Source organism: Bicyclus anynana, chromosome 18, assembly GCF_947172395.1.
Source record: "Bicyclus anynana chromosome 18, ilBicAnyn1.1, whole genome shotgun sequence".
Lineage (NCBI taxonomy): Eukaryota > Metazoa > Arthropoda > Insecta > Lepidoptera > Nymphalidae > Bicyclus > Bicyclus anynana.
This window is the reverse complement of record NC_069100.1, coordinates 13,771,690-13,795,047: the sequence shown is the minus strand read 5'-3', so window position 1 is coordinate 13,795,047 and position 23,358 is coordinate 13,771,690. Positions and strand designations below refer to the sequence as shown.

The window sequence follows — 23,358 nt, the reverse complement described above, 5'->3', positions numbered from 1 at the left end:
TGTCGCGTTATGTGATGGTACTAACAACTGTTATGTACTCTGTACTATTGCAATAATAGCGATAACACACGGACACAATTAGGTATCATAATAATTATATATGTGTTGCAATGTAAGCTTCAACAACGCAATAATTATTATTAAGCTTACATTGTAACGTACTTGTAAATGTGATACGTTTTGCGTGAAATTGTTAAATACTTACAGAATAAATGATAACAGATTTTTAAATTGTATATAAATTAAGAGTTTGCTAATAGTAAAGCAATTTTGTAAAAGTAACAGGGCATCTGCGATCATTATTTTCGGAGCTACAGGGATTTAAAGGGTCAGATTTGCGGCGCTGCCGCGAATTACTAAAAAACGCCCCATACAAAATGGTACATAATGATCGTTAGATTTGTATGGGCGTTCGAACAAAATTACTAATATCTTTGTTATTTGTGCGTTTATGTTTATAGTTCATATATTAAAAAAATTTACATATAAGGAAGCTAAAATTGTATGAATTTTCATCTAATTACGATAAAAGATTTTTAATAGATTTTGAAATTTATATATTAATATGATTATAAAAAATCAATATATTCGAACCTAGTCATCACGATGTTTTTCCTTCACCATTTGAGGCACGTGATATTTAATTTCTTAAAAATGCACACAACTGAAAAGTTACATGCACCGAACCGGGGTCAAACCCATACCCTCTAGAATCGGAGGCAGAGGTCATATCCACTGGGATATCACGGCTCATATGACAAATTATGTTTCATTATCATTAAATATTTTGTAAAACAATCACGCGATGACACGACTGGTCGTCGTGGCCACTGTGTATAATTAAGCGCGTCGAAATTCAAATTGCATCAATTGGTGGTCAGTGGTCACTCTAGACGAGATTCGTCAATTGAATTACATTTACATTATTCATTTTGTCGGCGGATGTTTTGGATAGATTGTGTTCGAGAACTTGCTGTGGAGAAATAACAAGTGTGCTCACTGAAACATCTTTAGCTCTTCCTCTCAATGTCCGCAAAATCGATTCCTGCGGCAAATCGCGGGCGCGCCGTGGTTTGTACGTAATAACGACCTCCATAGAGACCTAGACCTACCGACAATAGAAAAATACATGAAACATCTCTCTCGAAACTATTTCGACAGAGCTGCCATCCATCCCAACCAACTAGTGGTTGAGGCCTGTAATTACACTCCCACCCTTAACAAAAACTCCAAGCAGAGACGTCCCAAAAACGTCCTTTACGAGCCTGACGATGACATGACGACCGACAATGCTTCCCTGGCGACACAATCACAAGCTTCAGAGCGTCTTCGCCGGCGAAGACGAGGACCCCGATACCTAACGTCACCAGGACGTGGGTTTTTTTAACTCACCATCTCGGGGGCGCCCGGACTGATTCACTCAGGTCACGGCTGCACCCTCCCGAATGGCTCTCTAAGCCGAGGCCCGAGTCTCATACGAGACGCCCTTAGAGAGTCGTTTTGTCCTGTTTTTATTTCAGCCTTCGTGCACTGACGATGTCTCAGCTCTTGCTTCCTTGGTGACGTCGTAGTGATTCCGCTGGGAAACAAACGGCATTTACTCTACAGAAAAAAAAAAAACTTGATTACACTTTTCGTAAAGAATTCACCAACATACTCCCCAAGTCAAGCCTGCTTAACGAAGTCTTACTTCAAAAACTTAGTGAGGATACTCGTATATAGTTCTCGTTCCTGTACAATTACAGGGATAAAGGGATAAAATATAGATAGCCCATAGCACTCGAGGATGGTGTAACTTCCCAACAGTGCAAGGATTTTTCAAATCGGTACAGTACTTTCAGAGCCTATTCAAAGCAAATAAACAATCAAACTTTTTTTCTTTATAATATTACTCTAAATAAAACAAAGTCAATATCTTCTTCTGTATGTCCGTCTTCGCTATTAACTTGAAAACTACTGAATTTATGTGGGGTTTTCACCAAAACCTAGAATTACTCACGAGGAAGATTTTGGCATATAATTTATCAACGTTTCGTGTACATATTGGTTTAAATGTAATTGTTGGAAAATGTCCAGCCGTTTGTAAGATTTCACCCCAAATGCTGCCTAATCCCATTGAGATATGGTATATTTAGTTTTTGTCGTCGCCATCAACCATTATTATCATCAACATTTATATCTCCTCTCAGAATGAGAGAGGTTAGGCCAATAATCCACCTCGCTGGCCCAATGCGGATTGGCAGACTTCACACACGCAGAGAATTAAGATAATTCTCTGGTATGCAGGTTTCCTCACGATGTTTTCCTTTACCGATTGAGACACGTGATATTTAATTTCTTAAAATGCACACAACTGAAAAGTTGGAGGTGCATATGCCCCGGGCCGGATTCGAACCCACACCCTCCGGAATCGAAGGCAGAGGTCATATCCACTGGGCTATCTGCTTTTATAGATGGGTTCCAAGCGGGCGTCTGCTTGTAAATAATATCTTATTAATAGATCACTTTCGAATAATAGAATACTGCGCCAAACATTAATCTATCTTTGGTTTGACATTCAGGTTCATTAGGATTTATTTGTATAACAACACTTTTAGAAACAGAAAGCAATGCACCGGTTCAGAGTGGTTTTGATTGGATTTTTATTGCAATTCTGACTGATGTTAAAGCATTTTAGTTTTTATACGTACCTTATCTATATGTATAACTAGCGGACGCCCGCGACTTCACCCGTAAATCAATGTAAACTTTCAAGCCCTATTTCGCCACGTTAAAATTAAAAAAAAATACATGATATCCTTTACGATACAATATTTTTAAATTAAATTATATAAGAAATCCTTAACTTTTATAATTACTCGTAATATCGATATATTTCGGACCCTTAATCCATGTGCTATGCGAAATTAATATTATATAGATTGATATAAGTCAACTACCCTATTGGATCTGTTACAGTTTTATAATAAGTACTAGCGGATGCCCGCGACTTCGTCCGCGTGGAATTTAGTTTTTCAGAAATCCCTCGGAAACCATTGATTTTTCCGGGATAAAAAGTAGTCAATGTGTTAATCCAGGCTATAATATATCTTAATACCAAATTTCAGCTAATTCGGTTCAGTAGTTGAGGCGTGAGAGAGTAACAAACATTCATATCATCAAAATCATCAGTTTTCGCAAATCTCGGGAAACCATGGGTTTTTTTCGGGATAAAAAGTAGCCTATGTGTTAATCCATAGTAAAATCCAGATTTAAGCTAAATCGCTTCAGTAGTAGCGGCGTTATAGCGTAACAAACATCCAAACATCCAAACATCCATCGCGTTTATAATATTAGTAGTTTTTCTTTTTTTTCTTTTTATGGTTATATTAGTTTAATTCTGTTCATAATGTAATTGTGTGATAGATCCATATCTATATTTTCAAACGCAAATCTAAAACAGTTTTCTCCCTAATTTAGTCTAATTAACCTATTTATTATTCTTTTAATTCTTTTTATGTGTCTATTCGAGTACTAAATTACGCATGTTGAGGTAACCTATAAGTGGGTCTATGACACAACAACTTCACTAATCTATGTTTTTGTAAAACTCAATTTTAATTGTCATAACCTGTTGGTACCCTTAAAAATAAATAAATAAATAAATTAGTATAGATAGATAATGAACTAAACTATAGGTATAGCATCACTATGCTCCTACTACTATACCCTACTACCACAAATGATTTGGTCCGTTTGTCTTCTCATTGAACTCTGAGTATCTTGGCATAGATTTGTTGATTTGCGCGGCCGCGGCAGACAACTGACCTCCCTTGACTCTGCTATACGTGTGATGTCATCCACTCCCTTTCAATTGCATCCATCTGGAGGCCAATTGTTGGGACACGCGACTGGCACTGTTACCAGTTCTAACCGCTTTGTATTGCATTCTGATTCTATTGTGATTTTGTATCTAACTGTCCAGTAATAGAGAATTTCGTCTGCTTAGTATTTATATAAAACCTACGGAGGTTTTAAAAGTTAACCTCTAATGTACCATGGACGCTTGGCTCGGCCGTGACTAGTTACTACCGACCGCCAAGCGATTTAGCGTTCCGGTACGATGTCGTGTAGAAGAAAAGAGTGTGGATTTAATCCTACTCCTAACAAGTAATCCCGCTTCCATCTTAGATTGCATCGTCACTTACCATCAGGTGAGATTGTAGTCAAGAGCTAACCTGTAGAGAATAAAAAGAAGATTATTTTGAAAGGTTAGCGGTTGTGAATATTGTAAAAAAACGTGAGTGAGAAAAAAAATAGAAATTCTTCTCGGCTTCACGCTGTTATCGTGGCAGTTCTCCCCTTTTTTTGACGATTTTTTGCTCCGCTACAATACATAAATACATGATTTTAAATTAAGTCGTATAAGAAATCTTTCCTACCTACCTACCTTATCAGCCGATAGACGTCCACTGCTGGACGTAGAGACTTGTACTCCAAGCACAACGGTCACGAGCCGCCTGCGTCGATATTCTCGGTCCACCTAGTGGGGGGTCGAGCAACACTGCGCTTTCCGGTGAGGGTCGCCATTCCAGCGCCTTGGGACCCCAATGTCCATCGGCTCTTCGAACTATGTGGCCTGCCCATTGCCACTTCAGCTTCGCGACTCACTGAGCTATGTCAGTGACTTTGGTACGTCTGCGGATCTCCTCATTTCTGATTCGATCACGCAGAGAAATTCCAAGCGTAGCTCGCTTCATCGCCCGCTGAGTGACTTTGAGCCTAAGAAATCCTTAGCTTAGACCCTTATTCCATGTACTATACGAAATTAATATTGTTTAAATATTAAATTTGATATGAGTCAACTGCCCTATTGATCGTCATCATAATTATCAACCCATATTCGGCTCACTGCTGAGCTCGAGTTTCCTCTCAGAATGAGCGCTTATTGTCCACCAGGCTGAACCAATGCGGATTGGCAGACTACCCTATTGATGTTAGTGCTAAATATTGAAATACAAATTATGAAAAAAGTTTCTTATGCGGATTGCGGATGCCAAGGAGACGCCTGACGGTTTTTTTATTGGTTACACCGGCTTCACCGCGCGGCTTGTAAGACTCATGTCACCATCTCCTTACCCTTATCCCACTTAAGTGGGGTCGGAAAAATATGTCAAACTTTTCCATTCGTCTCTATTATTTGTCAACTCATCATGCACTCCTTTTACACACATGTCCTCTTTCACACAATCCAACCATCTCTTCTTTGGCCTTCCTCTCCTCTTATGTCCTTCCACTTGCGCTGAATGTGTCATTTTTCTAGTTATATGACTTTTTCTGTCACTGGCGCCACCTTCAGACTTCCTCTTATATACTCGTTCCTTATCATCCATCTCAACATAAGCATTTCGTTCACATGCATTCGTTTACTATCCGTCCCTTTCACCGCCCAACATTCTGATCCATACAGCACGACAGGTCTTACAACCGTTTTGTTTGTAAGACTCATGTATCATTCTCTATTCTGTGTGAAATTTATAACAAAAACATTATAAACAGCACAGTTAAACTTAATGTCGTCCAAGACGTTTGTCGCTGGAAGGGCATCGCCGAGTACATTATCGTACTTTATTGCTCAATTGGGTCCTTGTTACCCAATTGACATGTTGTCTATTTTAGTTGAACTACAGTGTGGAAAGTGAAATACAGCTTACCTATATATATTATTGAGTATCATGTAGTTACTTGTTCTTATTCACAGAATAAACATGATCCTGAACGAGTCCTTACAAGCAGCGTGGTGAAGCTGATGAAACCCATAAAAAACCCAAACGTCACGCGTCTCTGTTTTGACATTCGCATATAAAAACTTTTTTCATATATTGTATCTTGAAATTTAATACTAACAACAATTACGTAAATATAACAATCAATAATTACAAAAATATCTTAGGTAGGTACTTTAATTTTTTGTGAAAAGTTTTTAAAATACATATTTAAAAACGCCATTTTTTTTGAATAATATTGAAAGTTACTGACGCTTCGTGTCGTACTGACTCGAGAATGTATTTGTTTTTTTGTATTTGGAGCGGCTACGACACCGTCGTGTTCTGTGCGCTCTATCTGCTTATTATTCTTTAACTTGTGTTCTTATTGTATTCGATTCAATATCGAATTGTCGATCTTAGATATTCGATTTTTTTTAGGAATAGGCATGACAGATTAAAATATAAAAAAGGGTTTTCGCTTTGGCGTAGCTACAGATTCAATATTTTGTCACCATCTAAATAATAATATTTCACAACTAAACAGGTATAGGTATATTACATTTAAATATGTAATTTTATAATAGTTTTTTATCAGATACAACTATTTATGATGTGAAATTGTATAGAATTTAAATTAAAATTTTTATTTTTGGACACTTTTCGTAAGTTAAAGTTTTCAAATAAAAACCGATAAAATAGGAAAAATAAACTTAGTCCATCACTAGTCATTTCAAAAATAGACTCGATGCATCATCCGTCTCATTGGCCGGGCCCTATGAACTTAAATTAACATACTGTTGCTCAATTGGGCCCTTGTTATTCAATTTGTTCAAATGTTCAATGCGTATCATGAGAAATGCGATGGTATTTTTAACTTGGGTTTGTTAAATTACAAGAAAACTATTTATCTCATTGTATACATTTTTAAAAAAATTTTACGTAAAAAAACGTTTACAAACAAAACAACAAAAACAGCAGTAACTGTTTTTGTTATTTTTTACATTAATCAAAATCGAATTTCGGCCATGTGAATATCGTTTAACGGGTCTTTTGGTTCAGTTTGTCTTCTGACAAAGGTCTCGTCTATTCTGTCGTCATGTGGGATCCGCTATATTTTTGATTTCATCCTCCCACATGTAAGTCCGTCTATATTTGTTTCTTTTGTTGTCTCTTAGATTCCATTAAGTTAGTAGTTTAGCTCTAGTCAATTTCTTCTTTTCGTATTTTTTTCATTGCGTTCTATGTATTTTAAGGAATTTCCTGTAGTACTTCTGAAGGAAGTATCTCTGTAGAAGGTAGTGCTGGACTCCTACCGGCTAAAAAAAACCCCCTACCTTCAGAACGCTCGAAATAACCCCTCCTACCTTCGCTTGCCGTTTGGCCTACCACCAACGTCGCAGTCTTTTCTCACTTACCGAGTATCTTTTCATCTTTCTCCTTTATTTTCATTATGCTTTCCAGAAAACTTCTTATTAAGTCCCAGTTCTCACTTGATTCCAGCATTATATTATTGAAGCTTTCTACAGTGATTCCTCGTCCTAGCTCCTTTCTTACTTCATCTCTTTCTGTTTTGAAACGTGGACAGCAAACAAGCATCAATATATAATAGTTGATAAGACTTTCGTCAAATCGTTCAAAATTGCGATCGAGGTTTCATCGCAACCCTACTTTCCACACATTACCATATTTCCGTTCCCGTTGTGACAAACTGTGCCGCCGCCCGCCGAGCTATATATAGCTCGGCAATTCGTTAACACTTCCCGAGAGTAGAACCTGTTCGGTTCGGATCTGCGGCCGTCGGTTTCATGACGCGTTATCGTGAGACTCGCTGAGACGAATTTGATTTGTGAACTAGTTTTGGAGCTGGGGAAACTAGACATTTCTAGTTGACGCGATGTGCGCGTTGCTTTACAAGCTTTAATCAAACTTAGGCTGATTTGCGTATTTTTTATATTTACTTCGGCATAATATAAACAATCATGTCTTCAGACCCCAGAAAGCTTGATTCGTGGCAACCCTTCGCCGGGCACCGTTTATAAGGTTGTCTCGTAATGGTCCAAACTTCATGGTTGGTGGTGTATCGTACTTACCTATGGTAGGAGCTTTTGATGATGATAATGACTAAAATCTGGTTATTTCGGGCTTGAGCCATCATGTAGCGTTTACAAGAATAAGCCTCAGTAGCTCTACAGTTAATTGGCCAGCCTACAATCTAAAAGGTCAAGGGTTCGTTACCCACCTAATTAACTATTGTCGTACCTACCACCTCTCAACACAAAATAATGATTATTAGATCAAAATGTATGTAAAACTTAAAAAAGTTTTATTTACTGTGTTACACACACGTAGGTAGATAGTCTTAACTTTAACAGCTCACTTATAGGATCAGCTGTGTCCAGGATCATAGGTCGTTGACCCGGCTCGCAACTGTGTCACGTAAAACGTGATGTAACGATATTCCGTAACCTGATATGAGGACCTTTGTGTTGCTCGTATATGAGATCTTATTACTAGTTCTGTTTTTGTAGCCATATTATTTTTAACCCCCGAAGTGAGTAACAGAGGTATTATAAGTTTGACGTCTGTGTCTCTCTCTTTCTTTTTTTTTTTTTTTATTCTTTACAAGTTAGCCCTTGACTACAATCTCACCTGATGGTATATGATGATGCAGTCTAAGATGGAAGCGGGCTAACTTGTTAGGAGGAGGATGAAAATCCACACCCCTTTCGGTTTCTACACGGCATGGTACCGGAACGCTAAATCGCTTGGCGGTACGTCTTTGCCGGTAGGGTGGTAACTAGCCACGGCCGAAGCCTCCCACCAGCCATGTATTTCAGTTCTGTATGTATGTCAGTGGCATTGTAGACTCTGAAATATTATGATGCAGTTTGTTTTGTAGGCTTAAAAGGTAACGTGATCCATTAAAATTTACGTTTTAAAGTGCGACCAAAATAACAATTGATAGCCACAATGGTCCATAGTTGCGTAAGGAACTTGAGCTGACGAACTTTTAAGAAAAATGGGTCTTGTAATCACAGGATGTTATTAGTGGCGAATGGTTTTGAAACGCAAACAGACGGACACCATAGTAATCCTATACGTAAAGTTACGGTTTTTCTCTTTAAAGTACGGAACACTAGAATGGTATTTTCACACTATGACAGAATCGAAAATGTTTTTGTCTAATCCGCCCGTAGCCGTAACTGGCTAGAACCGATTATTTTCGGTGTAGACGTTTCGCCTTCGCGCTTCCTCCTAAAACCGTTCGTCCATTTGTTCTTGACACGATGCAATCACTTTCCGTTGTTTATTTAAGCGTGAGACCAGTAGCGCTATTTTATACGACTTTTTTACAAGGTCTATCTTTTTCTATCAATAGATAAATTTAGTAGTTGACAAAAAGAGATAGAGGTGAAATTAACAGATACAAATGATTTAAAAATAAACATACAGCGAAACTAAGAACTTCCACTTTTTTGGAAAAAAAGGAAACAAAACAGCGCTGCTGGTTAAATTGCATCTATGCTATTTGACGCTGATATTTGGATGGCCGGCCAAAAGACGGGCATTCCTTTTTTTTATATTCTTTACTACAATCCTTGACTACAATCTCACCTGATGGTAAGTGATGATGCAGTCTAAGATGGCAGCTGGCTAACTTGTTAGGAGGAGGATGAAAATCCACACCCCTTTCGGTTTCTACACGGCATTGTACCGGAACGCTAAATCGCTTAGCGGTACGTCTTTGCCGGTAGGGTGGTAACTAGCCACGGCCGAAGCCTCCCACCAGCCAGACCTGGACCAATCAAGAAAATCTCAATCTGCCCAGCCGGGGATCGAACCCAGGACCTCCGTCTTGTAAATCTACCGCGCATACCACTGCGCTTTTACGCCTTTTGTCGGCCTCCGTGGCGCAAAAAAAAGAGGCCTTCTTATAGAAGAGAGTATTTGGCGCTTAGCTTCACATGTTACTCCAATGCCCCCTAATTGGAGCAGCGTTGGTAAATGAAAATATTTGACTCTGTAACGAGCATTTACAGATGTTAATTACGAATATGTTGACTGCGACAGTCGGCTTGAAGTGCTTTCGGAGATATAGGTGTAACGCCCCTACTTTAAACTTTAATAGTTTATACCACGAATCAGAAGCCAAACCAAGGGTCTGTTCTGTAACCAGATAGACTAACCATTAGACCAATGAGGCAAGGCTTAATTTATTAATTCCATTTCCAAGTTTCTCATTGAATAACTGGTTCGTATTTCCTTATTTAACCGTTTTCCATTATAGCATGTTTATAGCTAATTAGATGACTCAGATTTAATTAAGCATTTACGTCGACTATAACCATTTTTATTTATATCTATAAGGCTGACCACATATTATGAGAACGTTTTAACCGGATTCCAAAAAAAATTTAAAAAAATGTTAATGTATATTATATTAAGGCCTATAAAACCTGTAATGGCCGGCCCAAAGTCATTTACTTAATAAAGACTGGAAGTTTGTCAGCCCATGCTCATTCTAGCATAGGTAAAACCGTATGGTATTTATTTGCTATGTTGTATATTTACTTCAAGAAAGAAATGTGCAAAAAGTCGTGTCCTCATTCGGCAAACTAATTAGTATAATAAATATTTTATATATTTAATGGTGTCCTTAAATATTCTTGACATAACTGCATCCTACTAATATTAGCATACGTATTTATGCAGTTCTTTTTTGTATCCACCGCTGAAACCGCGCATGAAAATCCATTCAGTAGTATAGAGTTCATTGCGAACAACCAGACAGACATGGCGAAGGGTTTTATAATATGTATGGATGTGGCCGGTCTTATTGACCTCAAAAAACTACGCATTGGAAAACATTGTTGTAATGCGCGCACTATAAATAAATTACTGACCCTGAAGTTATTTCTGTTATCGTCTTGAAATCTTTTCCGACTTAGATGAGATATCTACTTGCCGATATAATGCGAATCTTTATGGTTTACAAAGTACAACACTGCCACTTTGATGGCCATTGATTACGTTGTATGATTTCTGGATAAAATAATTGTCTTATATTTTAAACCTGTCTCCCATATCAGCCTATTTTACGCTGCTTAAATAAGACTTTTGCGGGCTTAGAATGATAATTTTACACGGTATTCGGTAAGAATCACTATCAGATGTTATTTACAATTTATTTATTTAGTGTAATAAAACATTTTATTGGCCGAGATATTGGCATAAAGTGTTCTCTAAAGCACACAGTTGTAACACCACCAAGCTCAAAACTTCGATTGGCCACTGACAAGTAAAGTAATAAATATTTAATATTTCATTCCTCGATTCAAGACTCGAACCCAAAGAAATAAAGACCCAGAACCCCATAAGTATACCACTTGACCAATGTTTTATTATTACAAATTAATGCCTACATCGTCTATAACTGGCACACTTAACCATACTCTCCATACCAGCTTTAACCGAAACACAGAATCGTGTCATAATTAATGGCAGTAGTACTACTTCCTCTAAAGGATACATAAAAACTAGAAATTTTCCATTTTTTACAATTTACAAAGCTAGCCTTAATTTTGATAATGTTATTTACGAAAATTGTGTACCTATTGAGGGTAAGAGTTATTCGAGTACGTCACGGCAAAATATTACTATGAGTAAGTAGAAATTTCTTGACAATATTCTACTAATTCACATTACACTGCGCTTATTTTAAGTTGGCCTACTAACGAGTTGAGTATAAATAACACATTCAACATTGATGATGTTTGGAATAGACACCGTATTAGTATTACTATTTTAAACATCACTGCGGTTGCCAGGAGTGTCGGTGTAAAGTATAGGAAAAAGTAGCGCAATAAAATTGAAAGCATCTTCATCTACGTCATTAATACAAGTAGGTACTTGATGCACATAATCCATAGATACTATAACTGATAATATTAATATTATAATAGTACAAGAAGATAGTACTAGAAACAGCCATACTTATCAAATGCACAACATTTACTTCAAGTACGTAGGTTAGTATAGAATGTTTTTTTATTTAACACTTGCGCGGCTGTTATGATTGTATTCATGCTAAAGAAACGATCGCGTCGCCACATTGACTAAGGTCATGACTCGTGAATCATGATGACTGAAAATTACTATCGCAATTTTTAGAGCTTGGCGACTGGAAGCAAGCATTTAAAGTTATCTAATAGCAAAAACTGGATAACGTCAGTTTGCAATACATTGACACTCAATTGGGCGAAACTGCACGCATGCAGTCGTTATTGTATCCGGTTCGTTGCCGATACACCTAACCTGAATAAAATTAAACAGCGGTAAGAAGCGCTTCCAGTTTAAAACACATCAGTTTCAACAAAACAATTCACTTCTACTGCGTTTGCGTTAACGAGTGAAAATATAAATCGTACATAAAAATAAATTAAAAAGACGTAAATCGAATCGATAAAAACGTAACATGCCGCGCGTCACTATTTCATCGTGACGTCGCCCGATGCGCCAACGCGAGCCGGCCGCGGCCTCCGCAAACCGCTGCGAACCGGTTATGATCCAATCGACTAGCCACGCTTCACTCGCGACCAATCAGAGGCCATAACGCTCAGTCGTTTGTGTTCCTCCATCCGTCCATGTTGATTGTTGTTTTGCGGTCTGCCATTTTATTTATTTATTTACAACTGCACCAATTTTCTATTTCGGGATTTGTGTTGTAACTGATAACAAAAGTGCTTTGAAAACCGTTATAGAGTGATAAGAACACAATAAAGAATATAATTATATCATCGTTTAGTGGCAAATAATGTTGGACAAGTAAACTATCACAAATTCGTCGTTTGTTACATACGTTGAGTTACCAAATGGTTGTGGAAAGAGCTTGTGGACCAGCTATGGTGGTTGCGGAAAGGGCGGCACACCGCGTAGTCTCTGGGGCATTCCTATTCTTCAATTTAACGCGACAGGACTATAGCTGACGAGGATTATGCTCGTTTTCGAGCAGAGACTTAAGGCAAGGCAGATCGGGCGAGGCGTGGTGATACGGGCGCGCCTGGTGCACGGTTTGGAGACGAACGGCTGGCGTATGAGATTCTCTCTCCTCAAGACGGAGGTGGAGATAGACGCCGAGCCGGAGACATACAGAGAACTTGCAAGAAGGTTGCGCGCCGCGAACGTGATCGTGAGACCGGGCCGGTCTAGATTGGCGTAAATATTTTCACTTTATCTTAGCGTAAAATGTTTGCCATTTAGTTAAATGAAGTTTTAGTAGGTTTTTAATTAAAGTTGAATTTTTAAAATATTTTGATAGTTTTTAGAAAGCAAACTACCAAAATTCAATGATACTCTGTTATATTTTTGTAATAAAATTGTACAATAATGATAAGGCACATTTACTATGAAAAATATGAACATGGTTTTAACAGTAAATTTCACATCTGTCTAAAGCTGAATCTGTTAAGAACAAGTTTTGAACATCCAATTTTACATGAAGATGCTGTGCCGAAATTTGGCTTATTTTAACAATTTGTGATTTTTGTCTTGTTATCCCAAGAATGAATGAAATGAGAATTTCAATTTGAAAATGGACTTTTGACTGAAAACCATTGTTATAATTGAAAGGGTTCTATTCTGAAAATGACTGAGGCTTAACAAATAAAAATAAGGCTAAAAAATCATTATCATCAGCATGTATCTGTCCACTGTTGTACATAGGCCTTTCCGAAAGAATTCCACCACACACAATCCTCCGCCTTCCTCATCCAGCCATTCCCACTACCTTCTTAGCTGGGAATAGCAGGGCACCTGGGAACTGGGGCCTTTGTGTGTTGGCGCTTCTCGCATAGGAAGAATTGCCCATAATGATGAGCATGCTAGGCGGGCGGGTTGGTCATTGCAGTGTCAGACTGATTGCATGTTAAAAAAAAAACCTGTTCTCCTGACTACTAAAGAAGATTGACCACACTACAAAAACACTTGCAATACATTTGTTTTTAGGCGTAGGATTGATCTCTGATTGGCCGTACAAGAAAAAAAACATGGTCAGGAGAAATTCCAATAAGCTATAACTTGACAATTAATACAAAATTCACCGGGTCCTCATACCTGGAACCTCATCAATTTTAAGCAGTAGAATAGTGATGAAACAGTACAAATTGAGGCCATATTGATGCAGCATCTACTTAAGCCACTTGCAATGCCAACAACATGACCCCGTACTGTATAATCATTCACTTTAGCTGATTCCTCCAATATTTCATGTTTGCAATCCAATTTAATGCTTCTAGGTAGTTGAACATACTAGTCCTCTATAAAGATTATTAACATGAAAGATTTGATTGTTTGTTTCCATTGAATACACTCTGAAACTTGTGGATTGATTTGAAAAATTCTTTCACCAATAGTAAGCTATATTGTCAGTGAGTAACACAAGCTTTATTTTATCCCTATATTCCAACTGAAACTATATGGGTGAAACTAATTGCAGGTATACTATACGAAGAATAGAAATTGTGAATAAAACAACCAAATATTGATTGAATGATTTTAAAATTCCAAATTTGTTTGGAACAACAGGTTTGACTATTTGTAAAGACTACCTTTTAAAAACTTAAAACCTTAAAAACTTGCTTTCTGAACTTCGGTTCAGAACAATTATTTGGAAATCACTGACAAAACATCAATTTTATTTATCTAAGCAAGCATTGATAACTACTCCTACTCGTAACCACAGGATATAACATAAATTCATATGAAATGAGTTTTTGTTTATGCCATGTAACTTCATTGATGAACTGTAAACTTTTTTGTTGCCTATTAATAGGCATTTAATGTAAGAAAGCGAAAACAATGAATTTCCATCTAATTACGATTAAAGATTTTAAATAGATTTAGAAATTTTTTATTCTTATTTATTTTGCAAATATCCAGTCAATCTTTGCTTTTTATGTATAAATTAGTTAACAGTGACCTTATTAAATAAATAATAAAATAAATATACTTAAACAATACACATCACTATCTAGCCCCAAAGTAAGCATACAGAGTAGCTTGTGTTATGGGTGCTAAGATAGTTGATATTACAATATTAAAATACAATTATATACTACATATAAATACTTATATAATGTATAAATACACACAGACACTGGAAAACAGCCATGCTCATCACACAAATATTTTCCAGTTGTGGGAATCGAACCCACGGCCGAGGATGCAGAAAGCAGGGTCACTACCCACTACGCCATGCGGCCGTTATTTACCCGAATGTACTATAAAAATCAATATATTCACACCTAGTCCTCATCCCCATTGTACCAAACAGCAACTTTTTGGAAGTGAACTAGAAAAGTAAGTTTGTTCATGTTTGTTGCAGTGTCAGCCCAAAGGCCAGCATACCCAGCCCCATACTGGTCAACAAGCCTGTGCTGCAGCCACCTGGTGAGTACTACACATCGTAAGCCTATTTTATTTTAATAGCCCACATTTTAAAGTAAAATTAACCATAGAGCCATCACACTACCAAGGAAAACAGACCATATAGCCACCACACTGCCCCAATTTTTGAACTGCCTATATGGTGCAGTGGATTTACAAGACAGAGGTCCTGGGTTCGATTGTGGTTTTCTTAATTAGTCCAGGTCTGGCTGGTGGGCTTTGGCCATGGCTAGTTACATAGCTGGGCATTAACTTTTTAATCTGCTAATCATTAATTAACAAAGTTAACATTTTGATTAATGGATTTACTTTTATTTTGATTAATGGATTTTTTAACCCAAGGGATTTAGGGTTTCAGTACAGTGTTATATAAATCGAAAGTGGTGTGGATATTTATCCTCCTCCTAACAACTTAGCCCGCTTCCATCTTGGATTGCATCATCACTTACCATCAGGTGAGATTGTAGTTGAGGGTTAAAATGTAAAGAATAAACAGAAATTGAATTAGTAAGATAGGGTTGGTAGTTGACTTGTAAATAAAAAAAAGTCATATTTAGATGGCTTACCAATTTCCTTATGGGCTGAGAATTTTTTGGAAGAGAGGAATGCTGAATGTCTCACAGCTTGACAGAAGACTCTTTGTTGGGACTGTTTTGTTGAGTTTCTCAGAATAATCTGCCTTCCGAACCGGTGGTAGAATCTTTACAAATAGTCAACTGACGTGTCAAAAGTGCTTGTAAACTGAGCCTACTTGAAATAAACGAATGATTTTTTTTTTAATTTTGAATTTTGGACTCTAGGTATGTGAGGTGTGACATATCGATTTTTCGGTTTTTCGCGGTTTTACTAAATATAAATTTTATAGCAAAGCTAGTATTAATATCAATGTTTTCTATTTCAGCCATACACACTTCAAACAGCCAGATGAAACCACTATACTGTCAGGAGTAAGTGTTATATTGTTTCTATTTATTACTAGCCCCGAATTCGCATGAGTGAAACTATATTTACAAATCCTCTCTCTATTGAAGACATGAAAAATAAAAGTCAAAATTTATGTCTGTTTGTCTAGGCTAATTTCTGGAACGACTAAACTGATTTTAATGAGACTCACTGGAAGATAGAAGAGTTATAAGAGATATGGTAACTGAGCAATATACATTACTTTTTTATATCCTGGACGATTCATGGTTGCTGCGGGATATGTGAAACTAAATTTCACGCGAAGCCGCGAGTGTTCCCTAGTCAAAATATGGCTTGATAACGAGGGTAAGGTTATAATATCTAATTGAAGTGGTTTGCTCTGCAGCGGCGGCGACGTGAAGGTGAACAGTCCGCCGTGCCACTCGCCCGGCGCCATCTTGCCCGACCTGCCACAAGCAGCCGAGGATCCGGACAAGGTTTGTGTTGAAATCACAAATTAATCAATAATAGGCAGATGGAGCGCCACCTCAAAAGCTCAGCCTCACCAAATACAAAATTGAAAAACGAATACATATTCGCATCAGTAACTTTCAATATTATTGAATGGCATCTTAGGTTTAAATATTTTAAAAAGTGTTCACAAAAACTAAAGAAATAAGATTGAGTATTTTTTTATTGGTAATTATTGATTATTATATTAATTTACTTAATTGTCGTCAGTGTTAAATTTTGAAATACAAATTATGAAAAAAATTTGTATATGCGGATGTCAAGGAGATGTTGGTTTTTTTTTTTAATGGGCTTTCAGCGGCTTCACCACGCTGCTTGTGGTGTATAAAGACTCACTCTGTATGATATTTACTCTGATTAAAATGTTAAAATTAAACATTTTGGCAAACCTACTCGTAACTTTAGCTTTATCTAGATGAATTTTATTTGTGTCAGAAATTCGCCGCCGGTATCTTCAGATTGGCTTACAAGATCTTCATCAGCTTTGAAACAAAAAAAAAATTGCATCATAATTGGTACAATAAAAGCTACATTGCCACATTTTGACATTACTGTCAAACTTCCCATTTGTTTTTGCTGCCAAAACTAATGGCAAATTCTCTGTTCATGACCAGCCTAACTTGTTCTATATTACATGTATATACACTGTGCTAGTTTCACTGTCTGTAAGCCGCCCCAACATTAATTCAAACGGTCACGTAGCATCATGCTGAGCTGGTCCCATTTACTGGGTTATGCCACACATCACACTGTATTGCCCTGTGATGTGTGGCAATGTGGTGTAATGTGGTGTACTGGAGATATTGTGATGTGTGGCATAATTTCGAAATAAAACCCATTTTTCTTCTTTCTTTCTTCTTTTTCTTTAATTAGTCCAATACAAGAAACCCCTTAACAATATTAAAAATGACCTTAAGCTAATTTGTCCCCAGAACTGTGGTCTGTCCAAGGAGGCGACCGCCTCGGAGACGCAGGCGTGGCTGACGCGGCACCGGTTCATGCAGCACGTGCCCACCTTCACCAACTTCTCGGGCGCTGACTTGCTGAGGTGACTTATTTATTTTCAACTAGCAGACGCCCGCGACTTCGTCCGCGTGGAATTTAGCTTTTAACAAACCCCTCGGGAACCATGGAGTTTTCCGGGATAAAAAGTAGCCTATGTGTTAATCCATGCTATAATATATCTCAATACCAAATTTCAGCTAATTCGGTTCAGTAGTCGAGGCGTGAAAGAGTAACAAACAACAAAGACTCATATCATTAAAATCATCAGTTATCGCAAATCTCGGGAAACCATGGATTTTTTTTTGGGATAAAAAGTAGCCTATGTGTTAATCCAGAGTAAAATCTATTTCCATTCCTAATTTCAGCCAAATCGCTTTAGTAGTAGCGGCGTTACAGAGTAACAAACATACATCCAAACTTTCGCGTTTTTAATATTAGTAGGATATCATAAATAGCATACTATTTTTACTCCCCCGTATATGGTAGGAGATGGGAGCTTATCCTCGACCCCTTTTTTTTAATACATCTCACCTGATGGTAAGTGATGATAAAGTCTAAGATGGAAGCGGGCTAACCTGTTAGGTGTAGGATGAAATCTACACCCCTTTTGGTATCTACATGATATCGTACCGGAACGCTAAATCGATTGGAGGTACGTCTTTGCCTTCCGCCAGCCAGACTTGTACCAACTAAGAAAACCTCAATTTGTCCAGCTGGGTATCAAACCCAGGATCTCTGTAGGTAAAACCAGTGCGCCATGGAGGCAGTCACCATGACCATGTTGCTCCAATGCTGGTTAGCGGATTGGGGGTAAAATAGTTCCTTAACAGTCACTACATGGGTTGAGAATTTCACTGAGAATATCTTGACAAATAGAAAAGCTTAATATTTAACTACTCAACTCAGGGCTCAAGTCTAGGAGTAATAATATGTGATTCGAAACTTTTTATTAAATGTCCCTCATTTACTCGTATGTTATGAGTAACTAATCTGACAGTGACCATTTCTATAAGTGTTAATTTTGCCAACAGATTGTCCCGGGACGACATAATTCAGATATGTGGTCTGGCGGATGGGATCCGTCTCTTCAACGCACTGCATGCCAAGTGAGTTTGGACTAATTCATAATGTGTAATGATGTAAATCTAAAAACAGTGAAATAAAAAAAAAACGCTATTTTGTTACTATGGGACGAAAGAGAGCGATATTTTGAATTTTGCTGCTATTGTCTGCCAAGCCAAGCAGGCCTTGTGTCAACGACATATTATGTTGTTGACACAAGACCTGCTGGACAATCACCTATAGATGATTGTCTTCAACTGTGTGATACAATGTAAAAGGCTACATCAAAGAGAAGCGAACGGCAGGCTAATTCTTCATTAATTTGTTATAGACACAAAATAACATAATTCACTTTGTCAGTGACACATTTGTTGTAATAGTTGTAGTGTAGTGAGGTGCTTCGTGTTCCGATCGAGTCCTTTGACGAGGGCAAATACCAAAAACAATCTAATGTTAAGCCATCAAAGTTGCAAGTAGTGAAGCAAAGTTTGTGTCTACCAGAGACTAATATCTTAGCATTCCATGGATTCACCGTGCATCGCGTGGTAGAGAGAAAAACTTCGAGCAGAGTCCCGGACTTGTGACTGCAGGATGTAGGGTTAAGGAATTCCTTGACAATCGATCAACACTCCCCTCCTCCGTTCGTGTTGTTCTCTCTGCCTAGTGTTGTTGGCGCGCTTGTTTATGTTCGAATCTCTGTACTGCGCAGACGAGGACTCATCTGCTCAATTAGACTACAACACACATATCAATTGCAGACGCATCGAGCCGCGCCTCACAGTGTACGTGTGCCCCGCGGGCTGCGCCGTGTACAGCGCGCTGTACCTACACGCGTGCCGCGCCGCCGAGCTGCTGCACAAGCTGCGCACGCTGCTGCCGCCCGCCGCCAAGGTACGTGTGCCCCGCCTCACTGTACGTGTGTCTCGCCTCACTGTGTACGTGTGCTCCGCCTCACTGTACGTGTGCCCCGCCTCATTGTACGTGTGCCCCGCCTCACTGTACGTGTGCTCCGCCTCACTGTACGTGTGCCCCGCCTCACTGTACGTGTGCCCCGCCTCACTGTACGTGTGCTCCGCCTCACTGTACGTGTGCCCCGCCTCACTGTACGTGTGCCCCGCCTCACTGTACGTGTGCTCCGCCTCACAGTGTACGTGTGCCCCGCGTTTCAGTAGCTTAATAGTTGTTGTTTGCCCAAGTTAGTTTGAACGTATACGGTATGTTCGCGCGCTAAATTCATATTCATATAAATAAACCAGTTACAGCAAAAGTATAGTATTTTCTTATGTGCGAACTTACACGGTATTTATAAAACCTTGTCCGTTCTGAAAAGGGCATATAGTCGTGCAATATGTAGCAATTTAAATGTTATTTTAAGAAGAATATATTATAATAAGGGAGTAAAAATCGATTGTCTGTGATTTGAACAAAAGTTTTGAAAGAATGAGTTGACTGTCTGTATGTTCGAGCTACTCTTTGTTTTGTGATTCCACAAGTATTTTAAGCCCAACAACACATAAGCTTCGTACACTACTGACATGTTATAATCCAATGACGTCATCTCACAGATGAATTTGTTCCAGGAATGCGACACGGTAGTGGTGTCCGGCCCGCACGGTGCGCCAGTGCGCCTGACCGACGAGCTGGTGCGCCACCTGCCGGACAACTCCACCTACCGGCTGGAGAGGATTGAAGATGACACCTTGCTGCTCAGTCCCACCGGCAACTGACATTGGCTCACATACAACTGAGACTAATACTCGGACTTGTGAAAAAACATGTGTAACCATGGCAACCAGGGTTAACTGCCATTAATATGTCAGATATGTGCACCAGGCATGAGAAATTCGAGTCGCGACGTTTAGTTAGCGGAGTTAATCGAGTTAACCATCATTAACAGGGTTGATGTGAGCGTATATAGGAAACGTTCATGGTAACGCTCAGTTAAATTAGTTAACAGAGTTAACCGTAATTAATACGGTCTACAAGCGCGTCGCACTCCAAAAACATGAATATCAACGTTTAGTTAACTAAGTTGACTGAGTTAACCGTCATTAACTTAGTAGATGTGTGCGTTGGATATAGGAAACGTACTTGATAATGCTCAGTTAACGTAGTTAAGAGAGTTAACTGTCATTAATATGGACGACATGCGCGTCGGTCTCCAGAAACATGAAAAGCAACGTTTAATTAACTAAGTTGACTAAGTTAACCGTCATTAAAATGGCAAAAATGAGGACGATGTGTCAACACAACTTTAAACCATGGTTAACCCGTCGGGCTGGTGCGCCACCTGCCGGACAACTCCGGACAACGGAGAGGATTGAAGATGACACTTTGCTACTCAGTCCCACTGGCAACTGACATTGGCTCACACACAACTGAAACTAACACTCGGACAACACGTGTAACCATGGCAACCAGGGTTAACTGCCATTAATGTCAGATATAGATGTGCGTCAGACCTAAGAAATATGAATGCTAACATTTAGTTAGCGGATTTAACCGTCATTAACGTGATGTATGTGTGCGTTGGATATAGGAAACGTGCGTGGTAATGCTCAGTTAACAGAGTTAATTGTCATTAATATGGTAGAAATGCGCGTCGGAACACAATAAACTAACTTAACTAAGTTAACCAGTTTAACAATGGTTAATGATATTGTAATTACGTGCTGAGGCAGGAAGAAACACCAAAAAACATCGTGTCATATGGTTTTTTAGTACACTGGCACATTGATGGCAAGGTAAAACTAATGCAAGTTACTTTTATTGAAAAACCTATTTTAAAGCGAAACATTAATAGAGTTTGGATTGAAATCGTGATTTGGTCCTAGATTTAATTCTAGCATGTTATATTTATCTGTCATTAAATATCATCAAATCTTCATGAAAATGAAATGGGGCCAAAACGGATTGACATTATTTTTATATCACACTAATTAAGGAGATATGATTGGCAATTTACAAGTTTAACACGTCCATTGCTAAGCCAAAATCTTGGAATTACGTATATGGCGGATGTTCTATACTATAGATTGGCAGGGCTACCACCACGCGATGTCGCGTTACCTGCCACAATGTAAAAGACCGCTACACGCGACGTCGCGTGGTGTTGCAATAAACGTGTTAAAGAATAAAATCTACTAGAACCATAGGTTACTTTAATGTTATAATCTATTCAGGCAGTGTCGTGCATTTTATAAGATGCAAAATTTGCAATACATATCCTAACGACTCAAGGACATTGGTAAAATATGCTTACCCTTGTTAGATACGTTGTGCACGCCACTGCGGTTCACTATTGCCTTATTATATAAATGTGTTATTGTTATATAAAACATTGAATGTTATTAATTGTAATTACTAAAACCAACAGTCATCTCATTGTCATAAATAGTAACTATTATTAATATTTTAGTAGTTTGTAGTTATTTCATTTTTAGTTGTCAGTAATTAATGAATTAGTAAACAAAGTTTAATTTCCTTTTTTAATGTTACATTAAAATACTTATTATTAAAAATTAAAGTGAAATATTTTAAAAGATAAGTTGTGATTATTATTTTATTATTGAAGAGATTTTTATTATTAACTAATTAAGATATCAATATAATTGCCTTTATAATGTAGGGACCAATACAAATGCATAAAACTAAAGATTGCATAAAATTTATTACATATTTTCATATTTGTAGTAAAAACATACCACAGTCAATCATTCAGTCAGTTATCTTTTAAATCATATAATAATTATATTATTATTGTAATCCAAGAGTTAATGGCCACTTCAAAACAATATACTCACAGTCTATGGCATGGAAAACATGACCAATAATGACGATGTGTTTTTATATAGACAAATAGTAATTAATTTACATGTTGCGCTATATGAATTGGATCAAAATATTTTTGTTCATTTTATTTTCTATAGTATGTAATTGAATGTATTTTTTTTATAAAGGCAGCTACACACTAAGTTAAGTTGAAGTTTTCCCAGTCTCGCGATCATGGGAAAAGGCAAAAAATGTTTTTGAGTATAGAGAAGCATAGTTACCATAGACATTGTAGAGATCCAGCCTAAGTTACAATCAGGTAGGCTAATCAGCCTAGTTTTTTTGTGCCAATTAAACAATCTACCCTCTTTGTACTTTGAAAGCTGCGTCATGCGTGATCTCCAAATCTAGCATGTGTCGATATTTCGTGACATTAAAATATCGCTGTCTTTTTCGACGAAATGGTACGGAAAAGAGCGATATGTAAGACAAACACAAACATTTAGTGGCGCGAATTTTGAGTCCTTTCGTAGTGGCTTGGAACAAAAAGTTCAAGCCACTACGAAGGACTCAAAATTAATAACTGTACCAAAAATGTTGGGTGCCTTACAAGTGCCTATGCATGTTGCATTATGGAGTAAAGCGTTAGTTTATTTTACAAGAGTTTTTAATTATGTAGTTTAATGTTGCTTTAGTTGTATCATGGTAGTCGAATAAATGAATCGAAAGTTATTCTTGTTTTTATTTGTATCTCCCACCCAAAACGTTGCGTTGTAGTATGGTTGTAGTGATGTACTCTGGCTACGATTCCGCAGGGCGTAGGTTTGACCCGGTCCAGGGCATGCACCCCCAACTTTACATTTCTCGAAACGGTGTAGGAAAAACATCACGAGGA

The 23,358-nt window shown here is 37.9% G+C and overlaps 1 protein-coding gene across 2 annotated transcripts in view; it reads left to right on the top strand.

The window, feature by feature from the left end:
- Positions 1 to 23,195, top strand: part of LOC112045935 (transcription factor CP2-like protein 1) — a 52,271-nt gene extending 29,076 nt beyond the window's left edge. For both annotated transcript variants that reach the window (XM_052887018.1, XM_052887019.1), the window contains exons 13-19: positions 15,130 to 15,194; positions 16,093 to 16,138; positions 16,501 to 16,591; positions 17,558 to 17,673; positions 18,662 to 18,736; positions 19,451 to 19,583; positions 20,273 to 23,195. In XM_052887018.1, coding sequence (XP_052742978.1) covers positions 15,130 to 15,194; positions 16,093 to 16,138; positions 16,501 to 16,591; positions 17,558 to 17,673; positions 18,662 to 18,736; positions 19,451 to 19,583; positions 20,273 to 20,419 — 673 coding nt within the window. In that variant the 3' untranslated portion in view covers positions 20,420 to 23,195. The remainder of the gene's footprint in view (positions 1 to 15,129; positions 15,195 to 16,092; positions 16,139 to 16,500; positions 16,592 to 17,557; positions 17,674 to 18,661; positions 18,737 to 19,450; positions 19,584 to 20,272) is intronic.
- The last annotated feature ends 163 nt before the right edge of the window (positions 23,196 to 23,358 follow it).